Here is a 22,807-nt window from a genome sequence, read left to right on the forward strand (position 1 = left end):
TACAATAACACTTGCAATAATGTGATCTTACCAGTTGGCCTATCTTTTATTTTTTTAACTTTTTATTTAAGAAAAAAACCTCCAGACATTATAGAAAAACTGCAAATAATAGTACAATAAATTTCCACCTCTACTTTCCAAGTTTGTCCTAATAATATATCCTTTATACCATGTTGCCATTCCAGGATTATGGGTTGCATTTAGCTGTCATTTCTATTCATCTGGGACGGTTTATCAGTCTTTCATGGCATTGACATTTTTGAAGAAAGAAACCATATTTTATGTCAAAAATATATATAAACTTTGATTTTTTTTCTGTAGACTGTCCCTCAGTTTGAGCTTGCCTGATATTTCCTCCATTTTTGAATATTGATCTGTTTCTGGCTTGAATAATACATAAATGATATAGTGCTTTCTCAACGCATCTCATCAGGAGGTATATGGTTTCAATTTGTCCCATTATTGGTGATGTTCATTTTGGCCACTTTCTTAAGATGTTGTTCATTTTCTCCTTAATTATTAATATACAGTCACTGGAGAGGTACTTTAAGACAGTGTGAATAGTCTGCCTCATCAATGTTTTACCCCATAATTTCTGCCTCTGATGATAATCCTTATCTGAATCAATTATTATTAGGAGGGCAGAAAAATGGTGATTTCTAACTATATCATTCCTTCTATATCTATCAATTGACATTCTCCTCTAAGGGAGAGCTTTTCTCTTTTTTATTTTATTATTAATATGAACTCATGGATTCATATTTTATTCAATTACTATCATTATTTATTTTAACTTGTCAACCTGTCTTTTAATACATGCCACTTATAAATATTTCCTACTTCATAGGAAAAATAAAACAAATCAAAACATAACACCCTTCCTATCTGGTTGGAAAGAGGAAAAACACATTCCAAGGTTAAGCTCTAACAAACTATAAAGAGAAGGATACATTTTTCGCTCTATTTCATTTTATTTTTAATTTTAATAATTTACTAACATGTAATTTACTAACATGTAAATTCAGTTCCAAGTGCTTGTGGGAGCTTAGTCTAACTAGGCTTCAATAATGAGTTCTAGCCAATGATCATATTTGCCTTCTAGACTGGTAGTAAGTTAAAGTTAATTTGGTATTTTGGAAAGTACTTTGGTACTTTCCAATATGGCAAAATATACTACATTGAAGGTAATCTTTTGCCCAAATGTTTTGTTTGGTTTACCAGTTACGCTGTTATGTTCAGAGACCATTTTCATTTATTATTATTATTATTATTATTATTAATACCCTGCTTTTTCCAAAAATACTTTTACAAGAGCAAAACTGCTGTCTTTAGAAACCTTCCCAAAACATTTTCTGGTTATTATGTGACTAGCAATTCAGCTTCTTAATATGTTACCAAAAAAAATTATAACTGCTTCTAAATTGCATTGATGTATTGTAAAATTGAGTTGAATATCTTTGTAGGTTGAGCATAATTATCCTCCTGCCAGGAACAAATAAGTTATACGGCTCCAGAGAAATAAATATGCATATGAATTTATGTGGATGGATAAATCCTTATAAAGTTTAGCTCTTTATAACACAATGAAAGGAAAAGAAATGTACTTGGTGAAGCTAATGAATAAACCGGGATCATTAAATTGTCTATCATGCATTTCCCGCACAAACTTGCATTTTACTGCATATAAATCAGAGAAGAACATTTCAAATGGCTTTATATAATGAATGAGGCAATTTTAGGACAACCTATATAAGAATAAGCTACCTATAATCTTGAGTCATACTTTAAACAAGATTTTATATATATATATATATATATATATATATATATATATATATATATATATATATATACATATTATACATATGTTTATATAGAAAGATTTACAAAATGAAAACTTCGAATGAAAAGTTCAAAAATATATATAAACTTTGATTTAGTTTTATTAACATCTTTACCTCTTCAAAGATACCTGGCAGAAAAAAATTGCACACACACACAATAACACCAGATACAGGCCAGTAAAACAATAGGATTCCAAACTAGGTAATTGCAGCAAGGTTAGTGTAAACCAAATGCATTTATTATTTGCAATGTAATCCAATCTACTAAGACATGGCATGCTCTTTATTTTAATTAGCTGTTTCTTTAAAGGGTTGCTTGGTCCAACTGTCTTGATAAGAAGAAATTGTAGTCATTGCTCAAAATGCTTGTAGCAAATCTAGTTTCAAATTGAAGCAATTTATTTCGAAAGCAGTCTACTACTGCAGCAATAATCAATGTGTTTTCCTTTAGCCCATACTGGAGCTTTCCAAGGACTATTGTTAATTGCCTGTAACTAAATGACTACTGGTGCCCTTAAATGTAACTCTTTGGCACTTGTTCATTTGTTGTGTTTAACCAAATGCCAGTTTCCCTTAGGTTTTGTCTGGTGATTTTGCTTTACAATTTTCACTATTCAGTCTCAGTCCCTTAAAGAGGGCAAAGTCTATCATTTTAACAAAATAACACAAAGGCTAAACAGATTTTAAAAGGTCTGCACTTTCTCTTTCCATCCTCTAATGTTGAATTGTGATGAAATGGAATCTTTTTCTTTTTTAAATGCTGCCACTCCAGGCAACTTGAACTTGAGCTGAAAAGCAGATCCCATTTCAAAGGGAAAATAACATTTGCTGGGGCAACACCATTCACATTATAATGTAAAGATATTCTTTCGAATTATATTCGGATATATTCCCAGAAGTGGAATCGCTGGGTCATAAAGCAGTTCCATTTTAATGTAAATTAAAATACAGAAGTGAGCCCAAATCATTTATTTTAACTGTAACAGAATTTAACCAGTAGTAATTTTGTCCTCACTCAATGCATAAGCAATAATGGGTAGCGCTCATCTTAATGAATGTGTCCAGCTTGGAGCAAAAGAAATATGGAAACAAAATCTAATACACCATTTTCTTTGGGAGAGTTTATATATGCTTTATAAACCAATGTGAATAACTCAAATCAAGTGGAAAAATTTTAGCCTGCACATATTTAAAATATAAAAGCATTTAAATTATTTTTGCATAAAAATAATGTAACTGAGGAGCAGGCACTTGTGTGTGTACTTTGCAAAAAGACACATTTCTTTTCTGACTTTCAAGGGTGTCATAAGAATACTACGCTTCTGCATGTAATTCTGCAGAAGAATATGGGGACCATTGGAGATAATCTCAGGATTTCACTATTAATTAAATCCTTGTAAATGCTATTTCTTTAGACCAGTTTTTGGTATTCTTATTATTAGTAAATGACTATTCTATGGCTCAGAAGACTTATTCTTGCTTATTGTCTATACTCTAGGTATATATACTAACTTTTCATTTTTACCTGTACCTTAAAGGAGGTATTTATGTGACACAAGACTGCTTTGTAATTGCTTGGCTACATCAACCCTGCTCTCTTTTTCTCATTATATTTCAGACTATAATATTGATTGGCCTAGCAAATACTATATAAAACTTTTTGAGTGGTCATGACATATAGAAAGAGGAATCCTTCACATTTGAGCAGTTACTTCTCCAAATATAAAAAGGGCTTACTTTTATATAATTTTTCTTATATATATTCAATTTTTAAATGTTTTTAAAAACTATATAGAGACTAGTATTATAAATTCCATCTGAAGAAAATGCTAATTATGTGTATTGGATTAATGAGGTTACGTTTCAGGCATAGTTTTGATTATTTAAAAAGCTATTTGACTAGATATGGGGTGTAAGGCATGCTGGATGTCCAAGTCCAGTGCCATGCCAGCAGAATCAAGAGGTGTGCTTGGAGGCATTGCAGAAGAACCATTCCCTGTCTGGGCAGTTATCTACAACAGTGCAACTGACCTGACTTTCACGTTCTTTATAACTTCTCCCCACATAGCCCTTGGGTTCAATCTTACAAGGGCTCTCTTTTTTTAAAAAAAATAATAAAATTTTAAAGAATTGAAGTAAGATTAACAAGATAAAATGCATAGATCATAAGTGTTCAGCTCAGAGTTTTTATAAATGTATATACTTGTGTATCCACACCTGATTAAAAAAAGATCCAGAATATTTCTTGTACCCCAGAAAGTTTCTTCTTTCCTCTTTCCACTAAATTTTTACACAAAACAATAATTTTGTGATTTTTATAACTATTGTTTATTTTGGCTTGTTCTTGGATTTCATTTAAATAGAATTGTATAAAAAGTATTGAGTCTGGCTTCCTGCACCTAATATCATTTTGTGAGATTCACATATGTTGCATGTATCAGTAGTTTATTCCTTTTATTGCTGAGTATATGTTATCATCTGGACACAAGAGTTTGTTCATTATCTGCTATTAATGAGCATTTGAGTTGTTTTCGGTTATGGCTACTTTTATTTATTTTTTATTGAATTTATTGAGATGACACTGGTTAACAAAATTACACTAGTTTCAAGTGCACAATTCCACAACAGATCTTCTATATACTGTATTGTGTGTTCACCTCACTGAGACTACCCTGAACATTCTTATACAAACCTTCTTGTGAACATCTGTTTATATATACTTTAATTATACACCTAAGGTGTGTAATTGCTACTGATAAGGTACACTCATATTCAACTTCATTAGAAACTGCCTCAAATTTTCTAATATAATAGTACAATTGAGAACTTTCATTAGCAATGTTTGGGAGTAGAAGGTAAGCATTCTCTATTAGTTTTCCATTTCTTATCTCCCATAAAAAATTTTAGAGTGAAAATTCCAAGTGTTTAATGTATTAATTTAGAAAATAGAATTCATCTAAACAGATTTTTCAAATATATAAATTAACCTATGGGCATAACTTAGAGTTTTATGCAGGCTTCTTTGTGTGGTGGAGATTTAACACATATCCTGAGAGAACAAGAGTCAATGTACTCCAGAGAATTATCTACTCACCCTTTCTGTTCACATAGTTTAAATATAAAATATAGCATTTTATATTTCATTTCTGGTACTTTTTTAGTACTATTTTGTGTAGTCCCTCACAAAAGTCAGCAGATAAAGTCGTCTGATAGTCTGATATTTATAAATACAAAATATTAAATTCCTAGAGGTATTTTTCAGTATTTCACCTTTAATTTACTTAGACTCTAAAATATTTAATAGTTCATTTTATTTTTTCTTTTGTAAATTCATAAAATCTAATCACTTTTTCCAAAATTTTCTTGTTTTATTTTAATTTTAATAAGAGCAAGAAAACACACTTGATTAAATAGTAGTTATGTATTTGTTTATTAAACTGTTGAATTAGAAATGAAGGACTAGAAAATGAAAACTATGGCTGAGTTCTTTTCCTGCAATTATCACAAGAAAAGTAACATCAAAAGCAAACACACATACGATGTCCTTGTAAAAAAATGATGGCCATGCTTCTCAGATTATGTTTTCCTGATATTGCACTACACCCATGATAATTTCACCTCATTATAAGATCTCAGAAATGATCTTGTAACCCAAGAGTGGTCACCACTACAAAACCATATATTTGAAAGTTCTCAATCTAAGCCTACATTAACTGTTACAAAATTAAATAACCCATTGGTGTAGTCTAAATTACAAAATCAAAAATACCATTATTGTAGGGCCATAATTTCAGGAATACTTATCTTTCATTGTAATTAAGGAAAATAGTACTTTTCAAAGTAATTATCAACTGCAGGGAACGATGGTGAATTGTCAATAAAAACGTTTGGACTGTGGATGATCAAGAACAACATGCACACACAGGCAATTAAAGTAAGTTTCAGCATGACCTGTGGTGGCACAATGGATAAAACATCGACCTCAGGTGCTGAGGTTGCTGGTTCAAAACTCTTGCCTTGCCTAGTCAAGGCACATACAGGAAGCAACTATTACAAGGTGATGTTTTCTACTCCTCTCTCACTCCTCTCCTTTAACTCAAATCCTGGGGTCCCCAAACTACCTGCATGCAGCCCCCTGAGGCCATTTATCCAGCCCCTGCCGCACTTCCGGAAGGGGCACCTCTTTCATTGGTGGTCAGTGAGAGGAGCATAGTTCCCATTGAAATACTGGTCACAAGACTATACTTTCAGGGATCGTTTCTATAGTTTGAAATACTGGTCAGTTTGTTGATTTAAATTTACTTGTTCTTTATTTTAAATATTGCATTTGTTCCCATTTTGTTTTTTTACTTTAAAATAAGATATGTGCAGTGTGCATAAGGATTTGTTCATAGTTTTTATTTTTATAGTAGTCCAGCCCTCCAATGGTCTGAGGGACAGTGAACTGGCCCCTGTGTAAAAAGTTTTGGGACCCCTGCTCAAATCCATAAATAAAACCTTAAAAAGAAAAGTGAATTTCAAAGTTTCTGCATTCTGGTTCAATGTTTAAATACTAGTAGCCTTGAATTTGTTTATTGTCCATGAATTCTAAAGGAAAAAAAAAAGAAGTAAATGTTTTATCTCCAAAATTGCCTGATAATTTTTGATGTAATGTAGACATTTAGTAGGAATAAGAGAACTTGTATACAGTGAATGGCAAGAAAATCTTTTTTTTTTTGATAGAAAATAATACCATGCCCAGTGAAAGGGGAAACAAAGAAAAATTATAAAACAATTTATGTAGCTTATTGAAAGGAAAATATTCTCAACATAGTCTGGTGTAACATACACTAGGTGGACGATTTCTTAAATCCTAGTAAGCATTTAGTTCCAAGACTGTGGTAGACCACACTGAGTAAAGACCACTTTATTCAGAAAGATATAGGACAAGAGCCATTGTTCCTGGCAAGAGCCAGCAGACAGTATTGATGAAGTGGTCTACCCAACACTCCCACCGCAGTCCACACTACTCCTCAGAAACTGTGCTTTTTCACTCCTCATCTCCCTTCAGCCTCAACCCTCAAGTAACAGCACAGAAGAGAAAGATAAAATTTCACAGAGGATGAATTCAGAAGCCATCTTGGCTTAAAAGCTTTGTATCAATAGAAACCAACCCTATAGGTATAACTTGTAGAATTCCTAGAAGGGATATGTTTCTGTATAAGTTACTGAACTCGGGCCAAGCCTAAAATTTTAGTTCCAATCAGGTATTTATAATTCTCTCAGTCCAAATGCTATCTACCAACATAGGTTCAGTTTTACCATAAGCAATGTTGCTTAGCAATACAGTTACTACATACCACCTTATCTGGTAACCAAGGAAACAAAGCTAGAAAGTTATCAAAAGGTCAAATTTTCATGCCCACATCTAGTCTCATTTACGAAATGATGAGATCAAGTTGAATTTATGGTTTTGGATGTGAATGTGGTATAATCCTTGTGGTTTGTTTTTCCAGAGCTGATGTACACAGTTGAACTTGCTGGAGGGCTTGGTGCTATCCTTTTGCTGCTTGTTTGTTTGGTGACCATATACAAGTGTTACAAAATAGAAATCATGCTCTTCTATCGGAATCATTTTGGGACTGAGGAGTTGGATGGAGGTAAGATGAGTTCTTTATTTTAATGTTTTTCTGAACATTCTTATTTGTCTCCTGTCTTTGTTTTATTTAGGGGAAAGAAAAGTTACCTGCATAACTATTGACAGCAGCTCTTATAGTATTTCCATCTGTAACTTCGTTTTTGGTTTTTTTGTTGTTGTTGTTGTTTTTTAATATGGAACTACATGTGTGATGCTTTGGAGCCAAAAGGTATTTTCCTCTGGAAATTGTCAAGTAACACCTACCCAATTTTAGAACTGTATTCCAAACAGCACTTATGAATTACAAATGCTGATTGTAATGCTATCAGAGTGTTCACGTTCTCTCACCTTGTAATCAGTACTGAAAAGCCAGCTTTACTTTTCTATAGGTAGGGAGTGTCTCTTTTAATTGTGTTCCCTAGCCTAGTAGTTCCAAGGGAATCTCAATTTGTTCTCTGTTTAAACTGATCAGTTATAATAAACTGTACTGAATATTTTAGAATTCATGCAGCAGTCTTTTCAATACTGTTTATTTAGCTTTATTTAAAGAAGCTAATTTTTATTCTAAGTGTGGACCGACAGAAAAGTACATAAGCACATTGTTTTCATAATTATACATCTAATAGTTTTACTCAAATTGGACAAGTAAATATTATTTTTATAGAAATGGTAATTGTTATTTGCCTCTGGTCAGTCATAAACACGTGTATAATCTAAGAGGAATTTGAATTCCTATAAAATCAGTTTCTTAAACCACTTATTAGAGGACTTAAGTTTTTTCCTTTTTGGTCAATTGAAAGTGACTCATATATAAAATAAATTTGCAATATATGAAGCATATGCAAATTGACAATAAACAGTACAGAAGATAAAGGTTTCTTGATCATATTTATAAACTTTTTCATTGACCGTCAGTGTTACACTAAATGGTACAAAGGAAAATGAAGGAATGGCCTATGATACCACATTTCCAGGGTCTTCTGGAACAAATCCACAGATAGAACTGCAGGTTGTCAGGCTTGTAGAGAGGAACAGTTTATTCAGCATCCCTAACACTCCTCTCTATTTAAACTCCCCCTTCCATTGGGCAAAGTCTGCACTGTAGCAAAACTGTATTTTTTGTTTGTTTTAAGTGCTATTTGTTCTTTGTTCCTAATTTTCTTGTCTGTTCATACAAAGTATGACTTTCTTTTGCTACCACTTTAAAGAGATATGAAGAGATTGTCACTATCAGAGTTGTCATTGACTGGGTACCAAGCAATGTGTTAGGCATTCTTTAAAATATTCTTACTAAGCCTCAAACAATTCTGAGGTCAGTCGTCATATCCATTTTACTGATGAGGCAACTGAGGCTCACAGAGGTTAAATAACTTACTGAAGAAGATAACACAAGTATTACTATACATGGCCAAGATGGGATCTGAAAATATGTCAGTTTCCGAAGCCTTTTAGTTTATTAAACAGAGTCCCTATGATTTTTACACTTAAAAAAATTAAGTATGTTTAGTTTAATCTAAAGACCTGCTATTGTTTGCACGATTAGCACAATAGAAGATATATGGAAAAGCAGATTACCTAAACAAGTCCCACTTTATCTATTAACCCTATTTTGAATATGTTTATTTTGTGTTCTGTATGGCATGAATGATGTTATCCAAACTATCAATTTCCAGTGTCATGTTCTGAATGGTAGAATATTCTGATGGGTTAGATGTCTATAGACCTTAGTCATATGCCCTTGGATCCTTCTACATAAGCTGTTATGGTCGAATAGTTATCTCCTTTTCCAGTGGTAGAGAATTTCTCTGACATCTTCAAATTCCCATTTTTCTTAGCTTTCCCTCAAGTGCTTTCATCTTCCAAGGAAGAGATATTGTTAAGAAGGAACCTTAGGCTTTCATATTCTTGACTTGGCTATAAAAATATATAATGTGAAACTCAAAGCTAAACAATGTCTTCTTTATCTTGACCACCTTTTTATATCCCTTGAAATGGGAATACATAAAATACTCTTGGAAGTGAAAGAAGGCAAAGAATGTGAAGATAAACAGTAAAAGAAAGTTTAGCTAATATTTTGAAGTAATATCTTACTATGATGATATGATAATAACAGAACCATTGAACATTTATTGAATATTTATCAAATAACAAATGCAGTGCTGACTACTTAAATGATACTCATAGAATCACACAACCAGAAAGACAGAAAGGCAGAATTAAACCCAGTCTAAAAAACTCCAAATCCCAACAATTTCAGCCATTGTATCAGGCTAGGAGAGGGAACATTTGGCATCAGAGACACATTCAGCCAATTCCTTGTAGGTTATTACAATAGGCATTACATGACTATATCAGTTCCATATTGGAAGATACGATTTTTCCAAATAAGACATACTGTTACTTCACTCTCTTGGTTGGTTCACATAATTTCTTATCCCCTTCTACCCCTTTTACAAAACCTTGCATTATTTTTATGCCCCAGGACTCAGTCCTTAACACTTTTCTTCTAATTCTGCAACACCCACCTTTCTGGATGATATTTATAATTTTATTTTTAATTGGCTTGATGCACAAATAACTCCTAAATCTAAATGTTCTTTTCCTATTTCTCTTGTTTTAGTATAATTTTTTTCTGGTAACTTATTGGCTATTCCTACCATAATAGGTCCCAAACCCAGCTTTTAAATCACCTCCCACAATTATTTCTAGTTATCCTTTATTGTTACATCTCAATTTTTTGTATCATCCTCTACTTAATTTTATTCACTTTCTCCTCATCTACCAATTTCAATTAGTCATCATGGCCAGTTAAGTTTACCTCTTGAAAATAGACTTTTCCCTCACTTTTCATTGCAACTGCCTTTTCCAAGTCTCCTACATCACCCTCCAGACCTTCGTTCTCTACTGCTCAGCCAGGCTTCTCTTTATAAGTACAAATTTACTGTGATTCTTTGGGGGGAAAAAGCATGCCTCTATATTGATGCAACTAATATTTGTAACTTTGCCACCTCCATAGAATCTGACCATGAAGAGTTCCATTTAGAGGGATATGCTGGTCTTGAGACAAGCACAACTGTTGGGAACTGACCCAAGACAAGGCAGTCATACATGATATTTATGTCCTTTGGATAAATGAAGCAACTATAATGGTTAGGGGTAGGAGAAGTTTAGGTATTCCCCTACCACCTTGATTCCATAATATGGTGAAAGAGAATTTAGACAAATTCTGCTGCATATACATTTATTAACAATTAAGCATGTACCCCACTATAAACTTGAAGATGTTCTCATGTGTGTGTGTGTATCTGTCTGTCTGTGTGTGCCTGTGTGTGTGTTCCCAATAAAAACCTAACAAGAAAGTTTCTCCTGAGGCAAATGTGATGATATTCCAGTGGTAGGATTAGGTTAAACATCTAATAACATCTAGAGAATATTCCTTATTAGGACATAGGACTTGAATCTCCCCATACCCTTCTTTAGATCTTATGGCTGGACTAATAATAAAATTGACACAAGACTAGATTGACAGGAGAAAAAAAAAAACAATTTAACACGTGTGAATGGAAGGATCATAATATGATGCCCAGATCATAAAGTGAGGTTCAAAGAAATGATTAAACTGGACACCTTTTATACTTTTTAGATAAACAATATATTTGTGAAAAATTGACAGGACAGAAGAAAAGGTTAATGTTTATTAGAAAGGAACTGAAGGTAAGTTTGCATATTCATTAATGAAGAATTTAAACAAAGTAGTAAATTAGAAAAGAGGCAACAAGTTTTGTTTATATAGATTCTTTGGCTCTCTATTGATTAACTTTAACAATCAGGGGTGTCTTTCAGGAAGGAGAGGACACCTTTCATGTGGAGATCAAAATGTTCATGCACTGGCAATTTCCTAAATAACTTTAATTAAAAATAATCAACATGCCATTGTGAAATATCTTCGGGTGGCCTGTCCTGGACCCTTACAAAATCAAGCTTGGAACAATTTCTCCAAGAAGGCAGGCCACTGACTCACTAGATACTTATAGGGGTGGAATGTGTCTCTAAATTAGGTTAAGTAATTTATAAGTCTTGGGTAGCACAATGAATTCACAATGGAGGATCTATTTACAAAATCCATTATACTTAGTAAAAAGCCACTAATTTTAGCAATAAAATGTGATTTCTAACATCCATTGTGCTAATTAATGAAGCATCTACTTTTGATTTAGAAATAAAGATAGCTGAAGTGCTCGTGGGGGCTGCCTCTAGAGTGCTGCCTTACTTTATTTAAATGCTAGTTGGCCATCCTGATAAAAACAACCTATTGTCTCTAGAGCAGAATTTGTATTAACACAGTAGCCCATCTTTTTTGTTGTTGTTAGAATAATTACAAAGAAAACGTAGTCATTGTAACATCAGATTCCTTGCTCCTCTATGCCACTGCCTGGGGTTTCCCTTCCACTTTAGTTTCTTTATATAAATGTAATCTTGTTTCCCTTCTTTTTTGTTTTTCCTCCCTCCTCTTTCTGTCTTTCTGTCTCTCATACACACTTCATATTTTCCCCTTAATTTATAAGGATTTCCTTCATAATGCTAAGGTCTAGTTATTGTCTCCTTCATTGTTATTAAAATGGCACTTTAGATTCATTATTAGCGTAACCCTTTTCATTTTGAGTAATGAGTGCTTACTAGTGAATGCTTACTACCCGTAGAGCATTGAGAATTCAAAATTTCTTCTCTCTCTTTATTTCTGTGAAAGGAAGGCTCAAAGAAAAAGTCATAAAGAAAAGCATTATTACTTCCAGAATTTTGCAAAGATAGATACATTTTAGAACTGGCTTTACAAATAAAAACTACAGTGTGTCCGTCAAGTCATGGTGCACTTTTGACCGGTCACAGGAAAGCAACAAAAGATGATAGAAATGTGAAATCTGCACCAAATAAAAGGAAAACTCTCCCAGTTTCATACCTATTCAGTGCAGTTCCATGTGGGCTCATGCACAGATTTTTTAGGGCTCCTTAGGTAGCTATCCCATATAGCCTCTACAGACTCGTTACTAACTGATGGCCTACCAGAACGGGGTTTCTCCACCAAACTGCTGGTTTCCTCAACTGCTTATCCCACCGAGTAATGTTATTCTTATGTGGTGGCGCTTCATTATAAACGCGCCGATATTCACATTGCACTTTGGTCACAGATTCGAATTTAGCGAGCCACAGAACACACTGAACTTTCCTCTGTACCGTCCACAGCTCGACTGGCATAGCTGTGGGCTGCTCCACTGTATACACGGTGTTACGTCATCATCTGCACATGTGCACATGCTGCCACATCATCCTACAGAAACTGGGAGGGTTTTCCTTTGATTTGGTGCAGATTTCACATTTCTATCGTCTTTTGTTGCTTTCCTGTGACCGGTCAAAAGTGCACCATGACTTTACAGACACACGGTATATAATAGCTATTTCAAGAAAAATAAGGTTGTAAATTTATAAGTAATCTAATAATAAGAGAAAACAACAAGTACCAACTCTTACATGAGGATTACACTGGTAGATGTAGTAAGATACTGCATACACTTTCATTAAGAAGTAACTTCTAAGAACAGCCTTAAGGCTCGGGGAGAGGGTCTAGTGCTAGATAAGTAACTCTATCTTATGTTTGTTTTTCTCAGAGTGCAAACTGTTTTGTTTTTATCTTTGTTTCTATGCTTCTGACTATGGGGTATAGGTGTATGCTAAGTAATAATGATAGCAAAACAAGCTTATAAGAACACTATAATTGTTAATACAATTCCTATTTTCAAGATGAGGAAAGAAATTTCTAGTTCTGCTTCAGCAGTTATTACAGGTATTAGACAAAATTAGAGCAGTTTTTATAATCTCCACCCCCAACCCTTGGAAAATGTGAGCATCTATTCCATTTCAAGTGTATGAAACAATTTGGTATCTATGCAATCTTAGATCACAGAATTTATTTTTCTTTCTCCTTCAATTACAAGGATGCTATTAATTGTTTCAGGAATTACTGTCCTCACATTCATCAGTGAAACACAGTACTTGTGTAAATCACTTAGAAATCTTATAGGGGGAAAAACAGACAGATGTTTCTCTCTCTCTCCCCCCTCTTCTCTCTCTCTAAAATTAATAAGTAATTTTTTTTTAAAAAAGAAATCATTAGGGTTTTGTTTCTGTTTTTAAGTGGTAGTAATTAGATAATTTACATACACATGAACAATCTAAAATGTGTTTTTGAGTTCCAGAAAGAGACCTGTAATTGTTTTGGTATATAACTTGCCCAGCTGTAAGCTGTTAAATGATAAGAATCAAGCTTTCTTATCCTAAATGCTGTGCTCTCTATATACCACTCTGGTAAATCTTACCTCTTTAAGACCTCTAATATCTATGCTGCCCACTGACCTCCTAAGGAAATAAACTGAACATCTACTTAGGGACAAGCATTTTGCTATATGATGGGGATTTATTTAATCCTAGACATCTTTAGGAAGGTGCTATTTTATAGGTCAGGAACCATAGTATCAAGTGAGTAAAACATAATTAATGACAGTCAAGATTTAAGAGCTCAACTTTCTTGGTGTCATATTGCCTGATTCTTCTTTATCCATGTATCCTTGAACTGGTGTCTGCATTTGAAGGGGCAGTGTGTACGGTCCTTACAAGTTGATTTCACCAGGTAAACTTCTTCTCTTGTCTGTTCTTCAAGCCAATGGCATTACCTCTAGAACTGCAGTTGTGCTGGGCTGGAACTGTTTTTAAGGCTGTTTCTGAGTCTGCAGTAAGGTCCATGGTTGTTAACATGGCTAGGTACAAGGGGTTCAGTTAGACAAGGATCCTGTCTGGTTTCTGGGTGAGTGGGACTGCTTCTAGTACATGTTAGTAGACTATCACTCAGACAAGTGTCCACTTTAGGGTCCACAGCTGAGTTCTCAGTCAGCAGGCCTATTACCTGGTGTACGGATGTGTGTGCTTCCAACCATGTGTCTAGAAGGGCTCCTGCCTGGTCACTGGATAGGTCCCTGGGTAGGCAAGACTGGCTATGGACCGTGGCTGGAAGGACACAGGCAAAACATGTTTTATTTGTCCTTTTTACTGACAACACTCCTGTTGTTCATTTTTTGTGGGACCTGACAGTCAGAATCTCTCAAAAGTTATGGAAAGAGTAAATCGTTCGCTATACTTGAGTTTATGAAGATTATTACAAAGAGTGTGTACACCAGCTGTTTTCCATCTCTGCAGGGAACAAAGTTATAGTTGAGGGTTTAAGTTAGAGAAAATACAATTTAGAGAATAAAATTCAGAATAAGAAATATACTCTTGTACTCCACTGCTATAATTACTTATTTGTTCATTCATTCATTTTTAAATTTTATTTTTCACTTACAGTTGACATTCAACATTATTTTGTATTAGTTTCACATATATAACAGAGCAGTTAGATATTTAAATAATTTACAAAGTGATCCCCCTGATAATTCTGGTACCCTCCTGTACCATACATAGCTATTACAATATTGTTGACTCTATTTTCTGTGCTTTACATCCCCATGACTGTTTTGTAGTTAATTCGTACATCTTAATCCCTTCACATTTTTTTCACCCAATCCCCAACACCCCTTCTCTAGCATCCAGCAGTCTGTTCTCTGTATCTATGAATCTGTTTTTATTTTTTCCTCAGTTTCTTGTGTTCATTAGATTTCACATATAAATGATATCATGTGGCACTTGTCTCTCTCTGTCTAGGTTATTTCACTTAACATAACATCCTCTAGATTCATTTACACTATTGCAAATGATGACTATTTTTGAACTCTTTATAAATTTAAACTTACTTTAAAAAAACACAGACCTATCCTTTAAGTTTGAAATAATTTTGTGGGTTTTTTTGTGATTAAAAAATATCATTTTTCAGCCCTGGCTGGTTGGCTGAGCAGTAGAGTGTCGGCCTGGTGTGCGGGGGACCCGGGTTCGATTCCCAGCCAGGGCACATAGGAGAAGCGCCCATTTGCTTCTCCACCCCCCCTCCTTCCTCTCTGTCTCTCTCTTCCCCTCCCGCAGCCAAGGCTCCACTGGAGCAAAGATGGCCCGGGCACTGGGGATGGCTCCTTGGCCTCTGCCCCAGGCGCTAGAGTGGCTCTGGTCGCGGCAGAGCGACACCCCGGAGGGGCAGAGCGACACCCCGGAGGGGCAGAGCATCGCCCCTGGTGGGCAGAGCGTCGCCCCTGGTGGGCGTGCCGGGTGGATCCCGGTCGGGCGCATGCGGGAGTCTGTCTGACTGTCTCTCCCCGTTTCCAGCTTCAGAAAAATACAAAAAAAATATATATATATCATTTTTCAAAGTTTCTCCAGTCACATGAAGCTGATACAGATTAGTCAATATATGTTCTTACAGATATTTTTTTTTTAAATCTAAGAGCTGTTACCCAAAATTCATCTTCAGCTGGTAATTATGAAAAAATAAAACACCTTATATACATATGACTTTGAGACAGGATACATTGCTGAATCTTAGTATGGTATCTGGTACAGTGTTTGCAGTCTGATAACTTTCAAGTCCAGAATTTGCTTCTGGTGGTAAAAAAAAAAAAATGCCCATCCCCTTATTACACAGACATAGACTCTGGGGAAAGAGAGGAATTAAATACCAGTCAAGTGTCTCATTGACTTGAGGATGCTAATGCAACTGCTTGTAAGGAGTTTTTTAGCCACATTTACTCCTAGAATAATCTGCATGTGAGCAATTTCTTTTTTTTTCCCCTGAGAGTTATTAGTTTAAATGCTATCAATCCATCCAAATGACATAAAGAGATAGAAAACTGACTGAGGCCATAGGACCAATTTTTGAAGTTCACTTACCCTTATTATAGTTACTGTATATATTACTCTAGGCAAGAAACTGTCTCCTTTTTGATGAAAAGTGTGGATTCTGGCTATTTTATTGAGAGCATATGCCCTGTCATATAAGAATCAATTATCATGAAACTATAACTTGTGTTTAGGGCCCTGGCTGGATGGCTCAGTGGTAGAGTGTAGGCCTGGCATGCAGAAGTCCCAGGTTCAATTCCCGGCCAGGGCACACAGGAGAAGCACTTATCTGCTTCTCCACCCCTCCCCCTCTCCTTCCTCTCTATCTCTCTCTTCCCCTCCCGCAGCCAAGGCTCCATTGGAGCAAAGTTGGCCCGGGCACTGAGGATGGCTCTGTGGCCTCTGCCTCAGGCACTAGAATGCCTCTGGTTGCAACAGAGCAATGCCCCAGAGGGGCAGAGCATCGACCCCTGGTGGACATGCCGGGTGGATCCCGGTGGGGCGCACACGGGAGTCTGTCAGAATGCCTCCCCGTTTCCAACTTCAGGAAAATACAAAAAAAAAACCCCAAAACAAACAACTTGTGTTCAGGTTTTGTGGTGCTCTTGTCAATTAAGTGGCTGCTAACTGCAGTTCTTTGATGTCTTTGAGAATTCTAGAAGCCTATATTCTGTCCTAGAAAGAATTTCTCAAATTATGGCCCAGGATCAGCAGCAGCAGCACATTAGAATTTTCTATAAATGTAAATTCTCAGGACCTCTTTTAGACCTACTGAATGAAAAATTTGAGAGATGGGGTCCAGGAGTCTGTATTTTAACAAGCCCTCCAAATTCTGATTATTCATGCTCAAGTCTGAAAACCAGTTTTCCAGAGGAGTTTACAGAGATTCTAGGGCATTTCTTTAAGTCACATTGAGAAACTACAGTTCATTGCTAACATTGAACCCCACAGCTCCTAGAAATTCTTTGCAGAATCCATGCAGGCAGCATGTAGTGTGTACAACCAAGGCATTCTCTCCTAAGAAATAATCCAGGTCTTGAGAAAATCTCTACACCGTTATGAGATATGTCAAGTGTTATCCAAATGAATGGCCATTCATTCATTTAATCAAAATATTTTGAGCATCTACAAAGCTCTGGTCATATATCTGAGTCAAGAATCTTGTGGATAAAGAAAGAAAATAAGATGTGAGCACAATATTATAATACATGGGACAAGAGATCACCTCTAACTCAGATAAATCAGATTCAAATTCAAAGGAAACAAACTGTGTATTTAACTGCCGGTTTTTGCAGTGGATGGCCATAAATATTTTTTAAGCCACCATAAATGTAATCAGTAGTGAAGTTTGGAAAAATAAATTTTTGGGACTCTATGTGGAATGGGCCAGAAGGAGAAGAAAACAGAGAAGACCCACTAAAAATAATTATTATAACAACTGAGAAATGAGTACAACTTGACCTAGATGGAAATAAAATCCAAAGGATTTTTTCCAGTGAACAGCTGTGAGATTATTGGTAAATGCAAGGGTTAGATAAGTAGAACATGCATCTGAGGTTTGGAGACTAAAGAAGTAAGATTGTTGTGTTATGAAAATTATAGTGAACTAAAAGGTGAAGAACAGAGCTTAAGATGGGAAGCTTATTATTTTGTGAAAATGTTGAATGTAAGGTGCATGCTAAACATTCAAATTAAGAGATTCAAGTGATATGTAGAAGTGGGGGACTATTGGTAGTTCATGAGAAAGAAAATAGGATTGGACATCCAAGTTAGGGAGACAGCAACCTGGAAGTGATTGTTGGCATTATGGAAAGAAAGAAGATTTTAAAAGGACAGTAAGCTGAGAGAAAAATGAAGCAAGCTATAGATAGCATCTTGAGAAATTATAGCATTTATGGGTTGAAAGAGAGGCATCTGTGGAAGAGACAGAGGAACTGGAAACAGACAGACAGTGTCATGTAGGCAAATGTAATAATCAGCTGGAGCTTACCCATATTTGTGGGTCAGTTGTTTACATTTCTTCTGATTTGTAAGTGCTCTGTTATTACTGGTGTTAATATTGATCTGGTTTTCAAATATTTTTAAGCCTAGAAAAGACAATGGGCAAAGAATGAAGATCCAGTCATTACACATCCCAGATTTGAGCAAACTTCAACAGTTTATAGAACTTTGTGACAAACTAGAAGAAAACAACTTCCAAGAAATAAAATAGTATATGCATGAAATAATATTAAAATCTACAGTCTGGCTTCAGGAGCCCTCCCTCAGCATAAAGGCAGTAATTAGATTGAGGTGAATTAGGAGTTCTGATATCACATTCTGAAAAGGAAATTGATGAATGAGAGACTATCCAAAAGATAAATTACTTCTTGTTCTTAGAAACAGTAAATAAAAAAATTGGGATGTTTATCGTAAAAAAAATGAGATAAAGATAATACATGATAGTGTTCATCAAATATTTGAAGAGTTGTTATGTAAAACGGGAGAAGAATGAAGAAAGAGACAGATTTGAGAACCAAGTTCCATTCATTTATATTGTAATTTTTTATTCTTATAGTCAAATTGATTAACATGATGAAAATAATTTGACAGTGTTTTACATGTAAGATAAATGAAGATCAGTAAAGCAATATGCTTTTTCTATAATAATTCAGTGTAATAATATCCTCATTCACAAAATCCAAGAATGGGCTTCCAGTAAAAAATTAAATATTCCACTGACAAGCAAGGTACAATCTTCTCTTTTTTTTCAACAGGGTAAAATGACTAAAGGCAACATTAACTGAATGTACCATTATTTAGAGTAAGCACATGCTATCCAAATATGTAGCTTTATATAAGCAGTCAAGATTCTCTATGATCTGTGCATCAAAAATCCTAAAAGTTAATGTATTATTATTCTTTTCATTGTTTTTTCTCCTACTACTTTCACAACAACAACAACAAAAAGTGACCCTTTATACCTCCAAATTAGTTCCAGAATATTTGGCATTATTGAATTGTTTTAAAAGTTAACAAAGACTTCTGTCTTTGGTCCCATAGAAATGACACCTTTGGAGATGTCTGTGAAGAGAAGTGAATGTTTTCATGTCCTGTTGTTTTCTTTGTACAGTAGTGACCTCAGTTTTATTATGTAATGTTTTTGACAGACAATAAAGATTATGATGCATACTTATCTTACACCAAAGTGGATCCTGACCAGTGGAACCAAGAAACTGGGGAAGAAGAACGCTTTGCTCTTGAAATCTTACCTGATATGCTTGAAAAGCACTATGGATATAAGTTGTTTATACCAGATAGAGATTTAATCCCAACTGGAAGTAAGTTAATGTTTTCATTTGAGAGTGTGAATATATTCTTGTGTTTATGTAATAATCATTTTTAGACAGAATTTTACCTTTTGCTTCTTTTCTACAAAAATTGTGTCATTTTCACAAGAAATAAATATTATAATGTGTTCATATGAAACTTAATCTTTGACACTTCTGAGAAACTACTTACATTATTTTATAAAGCATCTCATTTTATGAGCCTAAACATTTAAGGAAACCAAATGAGAAATTTTTACCTGGACAAATATTTCTAACATTAAAAGAAGCAAAGCTCATACTCTATTCAAAGTGATCATTCATTGGCTATTTTCATCTTCTCATAACATTACCCAACAAACACCAATTATCATTTAATGAGTGAAAGAGAATCTTCCAGGGCTTTAAGAATCACTTGTTGTATTTACTCATTCTGATCCCTTTTCTCTTTTGTAGCATACATTGAAGATGTAGCAAGGTGTGTAGATCAAAGCAAGCGACTGATTATTGTCATGACCCCAAATTACGTAGTCAGAAGGGGCTGGAGCATCTTTGAGCTGGAGACCAGACTTCGAAACATGCTTGTGACTGGAGAAATTAAAGTGATACTAATTGAATGCACTGAGCTCCGAGGAATTATGAACTACCAGGAGGTGGAGGCCCTCAAGCACACTATCAAGCTCCTGACGGTTATTAAATGGCATGGACCAAAATGCAACAAGTTGAACTCTAAGTTCTGGAAACGTTTACAATATGAAATGCCTTTTAAGAGGATAGAACCCATTACACACGAGCAGGCTTTAGATGTTAGTGAGCAAGGGCCTTTCGGGGAGCTGCAGACTGTCTCAGCCATTTCCATGGCTGCGGCCACCTCCACAGCTCTAGCCACTGCCCATCCAGATCTCCGTTCCACCTTTCACAACACGTACCATTCACAAATGCGTCAGAAACACTACTACCGAAGCTATGAGTATGACGTACCTCCTACCGGCACCCTGCCTCTTACCTCCATAGGAAATCAGCATACCTATTGTAACATCCCTATGACACTCATCAACGGGCAGCGGCCACAGACAAAATCCAGCAGGGAGCAGAATCCAGATGAGGCCCACACAAACAGTGCCATCCTGCCGTTGCTGCCAAGGGAGACCAGTATATCCAGTGTAATATGGTGACAGAAAAGCAAGGGGCACCTGGTCCCTAGGAGCTTGAGTAGAGTCTGCAGTCCAGTGCCTGGAACAAAATCCTCGACTGCTGCTGTTACAAACATGCATTACAATCTCTAGAACACGAGGAAAAACAGGGTCTTGTATATATGTTTTTTGCAGTTTCTTTGTAGCATCAGTGTCTTCCTGTTTTACCATGTCTCTTACCCATTACATTTTTTACTTTGTTTTATATGTCATTGGAATTTGTAAATTTACATTTTTTAAAGAGACGTATGTATAGATAGAAAACTCTTTTTTTGCTTCACTAGTTTAGTCTTCAAATGGGTTTTATTTCCTTTCCTTGATTTTGTTTTGCTTTTAACATTTCCTTGGGGTGCTTGGACAAATCTCTCTGATGGGACAAAAAGCACAGGATCCTCTCTTGGGTTCTACGTAGGATCAGCAGGGCCATGTAGGCCTTCAGAGAGCAGTGCAAGAAATACCAGCATTGCCACTGGAGGGGGGAAAAAAGATGAGAAGAACACTTGCTCATTGGAGGGCCACACAAATCAGAGCCCTGAATCTCGTCCTTGTCCCGCCTCATTTCCCACCTCTATCCTTCTAATGGTGGCATGATGTGTAAACTCTGAGGAGGAGTGGGGGTGGGTTTGTCTTAACATTTAATTCACTGCTCGTCAGAATACACTCCAGACCCAAAAGTGTGCTAGTCACTTGACAGGGACTGCTACAGTGCGCTAAGAAGAGAAAATCAAGGGCATGAAAGGGGGGGAAAGAGTGTTGTTTCCGTTTTTTAAATGAGTTGATGTACCCTTATATAAATACATATATATATAAACACACAACAAAACAAAATAAAAACAAAACAAAAAAAACAAAAAAAGAACAAAAAAACACAAAAAGACAAAAAACAAAAAGTTAAGCCCTATATTTGATCACTTCCTGGAAAGGCATGAATGTGTTTGTGGCTGTTTTTGTTTAATATTCTACTTCCTCTTTTTCCTCTATATTTTTTTCTGCAAATGAGATTATGTGCAAATGCCAGGCAAGTTAACCCTAAAGGGTGAATCAACACAAGTCAAAAATGAAATTTACATTGATGGCTTCCAAACCAAAGGGAAGGACAGGATGTGTCATCAAATATGTTTTGTCACTTTGTATTATACAAAATGTTATTTTCTAAAGAGTCAGAACAAATCTGTGAAACTTATTATAGGGTCCTCTTGTATTAAATGTTAATTCACTGTATTTAATTTTTAATGCTACATTGAGAATTAAGTGTTTGGTTTCAGTTTGTAAACATAAACAACACTTACTAGTATCAAAGTGTTTAAATAAGAACTCAGGAGGTCAAACAGATGAATACCTACAAAAATCAGTATTTTCAAAAGAAACATTTACACAGAGTGGTTTTTAAATTAGGTGAGAATGTGTTTAAAATAATTTTACTGTATAAAGACTTAGTGTTATTTTAACTGTGTAATTCTATCTTTCAGAAACAAAGCTGATGCTACCAGGACATTTCTAACTATCATGTAGCTTTATGTTTGAAATCAGTGACATAAGCAGCTAATATCTATTTTTGGTTGAAGATAATGCAAATCAGTCATAAAGGATCTTGCAGAAGGCAGAATTGTTAAAAGAAAATATTACCTAAGTAGTTTTTAGTTAAAAAAAAATGTGGTGAAAACACTGATAATAGAACTTTTACATTACTTTAGTGATTCATTGTAGGAACTTCCATCCTAGCCGTTGTCTGTGGGTTCGTGTAGTGACTATTGTATGCTTGGTTTGTTTCTACTGCCATATAATAAGAAAACAAGTCTACAGTTTTGGTCACAATTCTAAGATGTGAGTTGGCCACAAAATTGTAAATTTCAGTAGAATTCATGGGGGAGGGTAAAATTGAATTGTGAAAGTATAAGAGATAAGTATAAGACTTTTGTAACAATACAAAGGTCTCAGTACTCGGGTGACAAGGTAAAGAAGCCTTGGGATATGCGTTGATTTTTAATTCCTTAAAAAAAAATCTTTATTTCCCTGACAACTCACCTGGGTTCT

General features: G+C 35.2%; 1 protein-coding gene across 1 annotated transcript in view; it reads left to right on the plus strand.

Moving 5' to 3' along the window:
- IL1RAPL1 (interleukin 1 receptor accessory protein like 1) overlaps positions 1–21,546 on the plus strand; it is a 1,376,054-nt gene extending 1,354,508 nt beyond the window's left edge. The window contains exons 9-11 of the mRNA XM_066356450.1: positions 7,340–7,483; positions 19,422–19,592; positions 20,037–21,546. Coding sequence (XP_066212547.1) covers positions 7,340–7,483; positions 19,422–19,592; positions 20,037–20,755 — 1,034 coding nt within the window. The 3' untranslated portion in view covers positions 20,756–21,546. The remainder of the gene's footprint in view (positions 1–7,339; positions 7,484–19,421; positions 19,593–20,036) is intronic.
- Positions 21,547–22,807: the final 1,261 nt, after the last annotated feature.

The sequence above is a fragment of the Saccopteryx leptura genome, chromosome X, assembly GCF_036850995.1.
Source record: "Saccopteryx leptura isolate mSacLep1 chromosome X, mSacLep1_pri_phased_curated, whole genome shotgun sequence".
Lineage (NCBI taxonomy): Eukaryota > Metazoa > Chordata > Mammalia > Chiroptera > Emballonuridae > Saccopteryx > Saccopteryx leptura.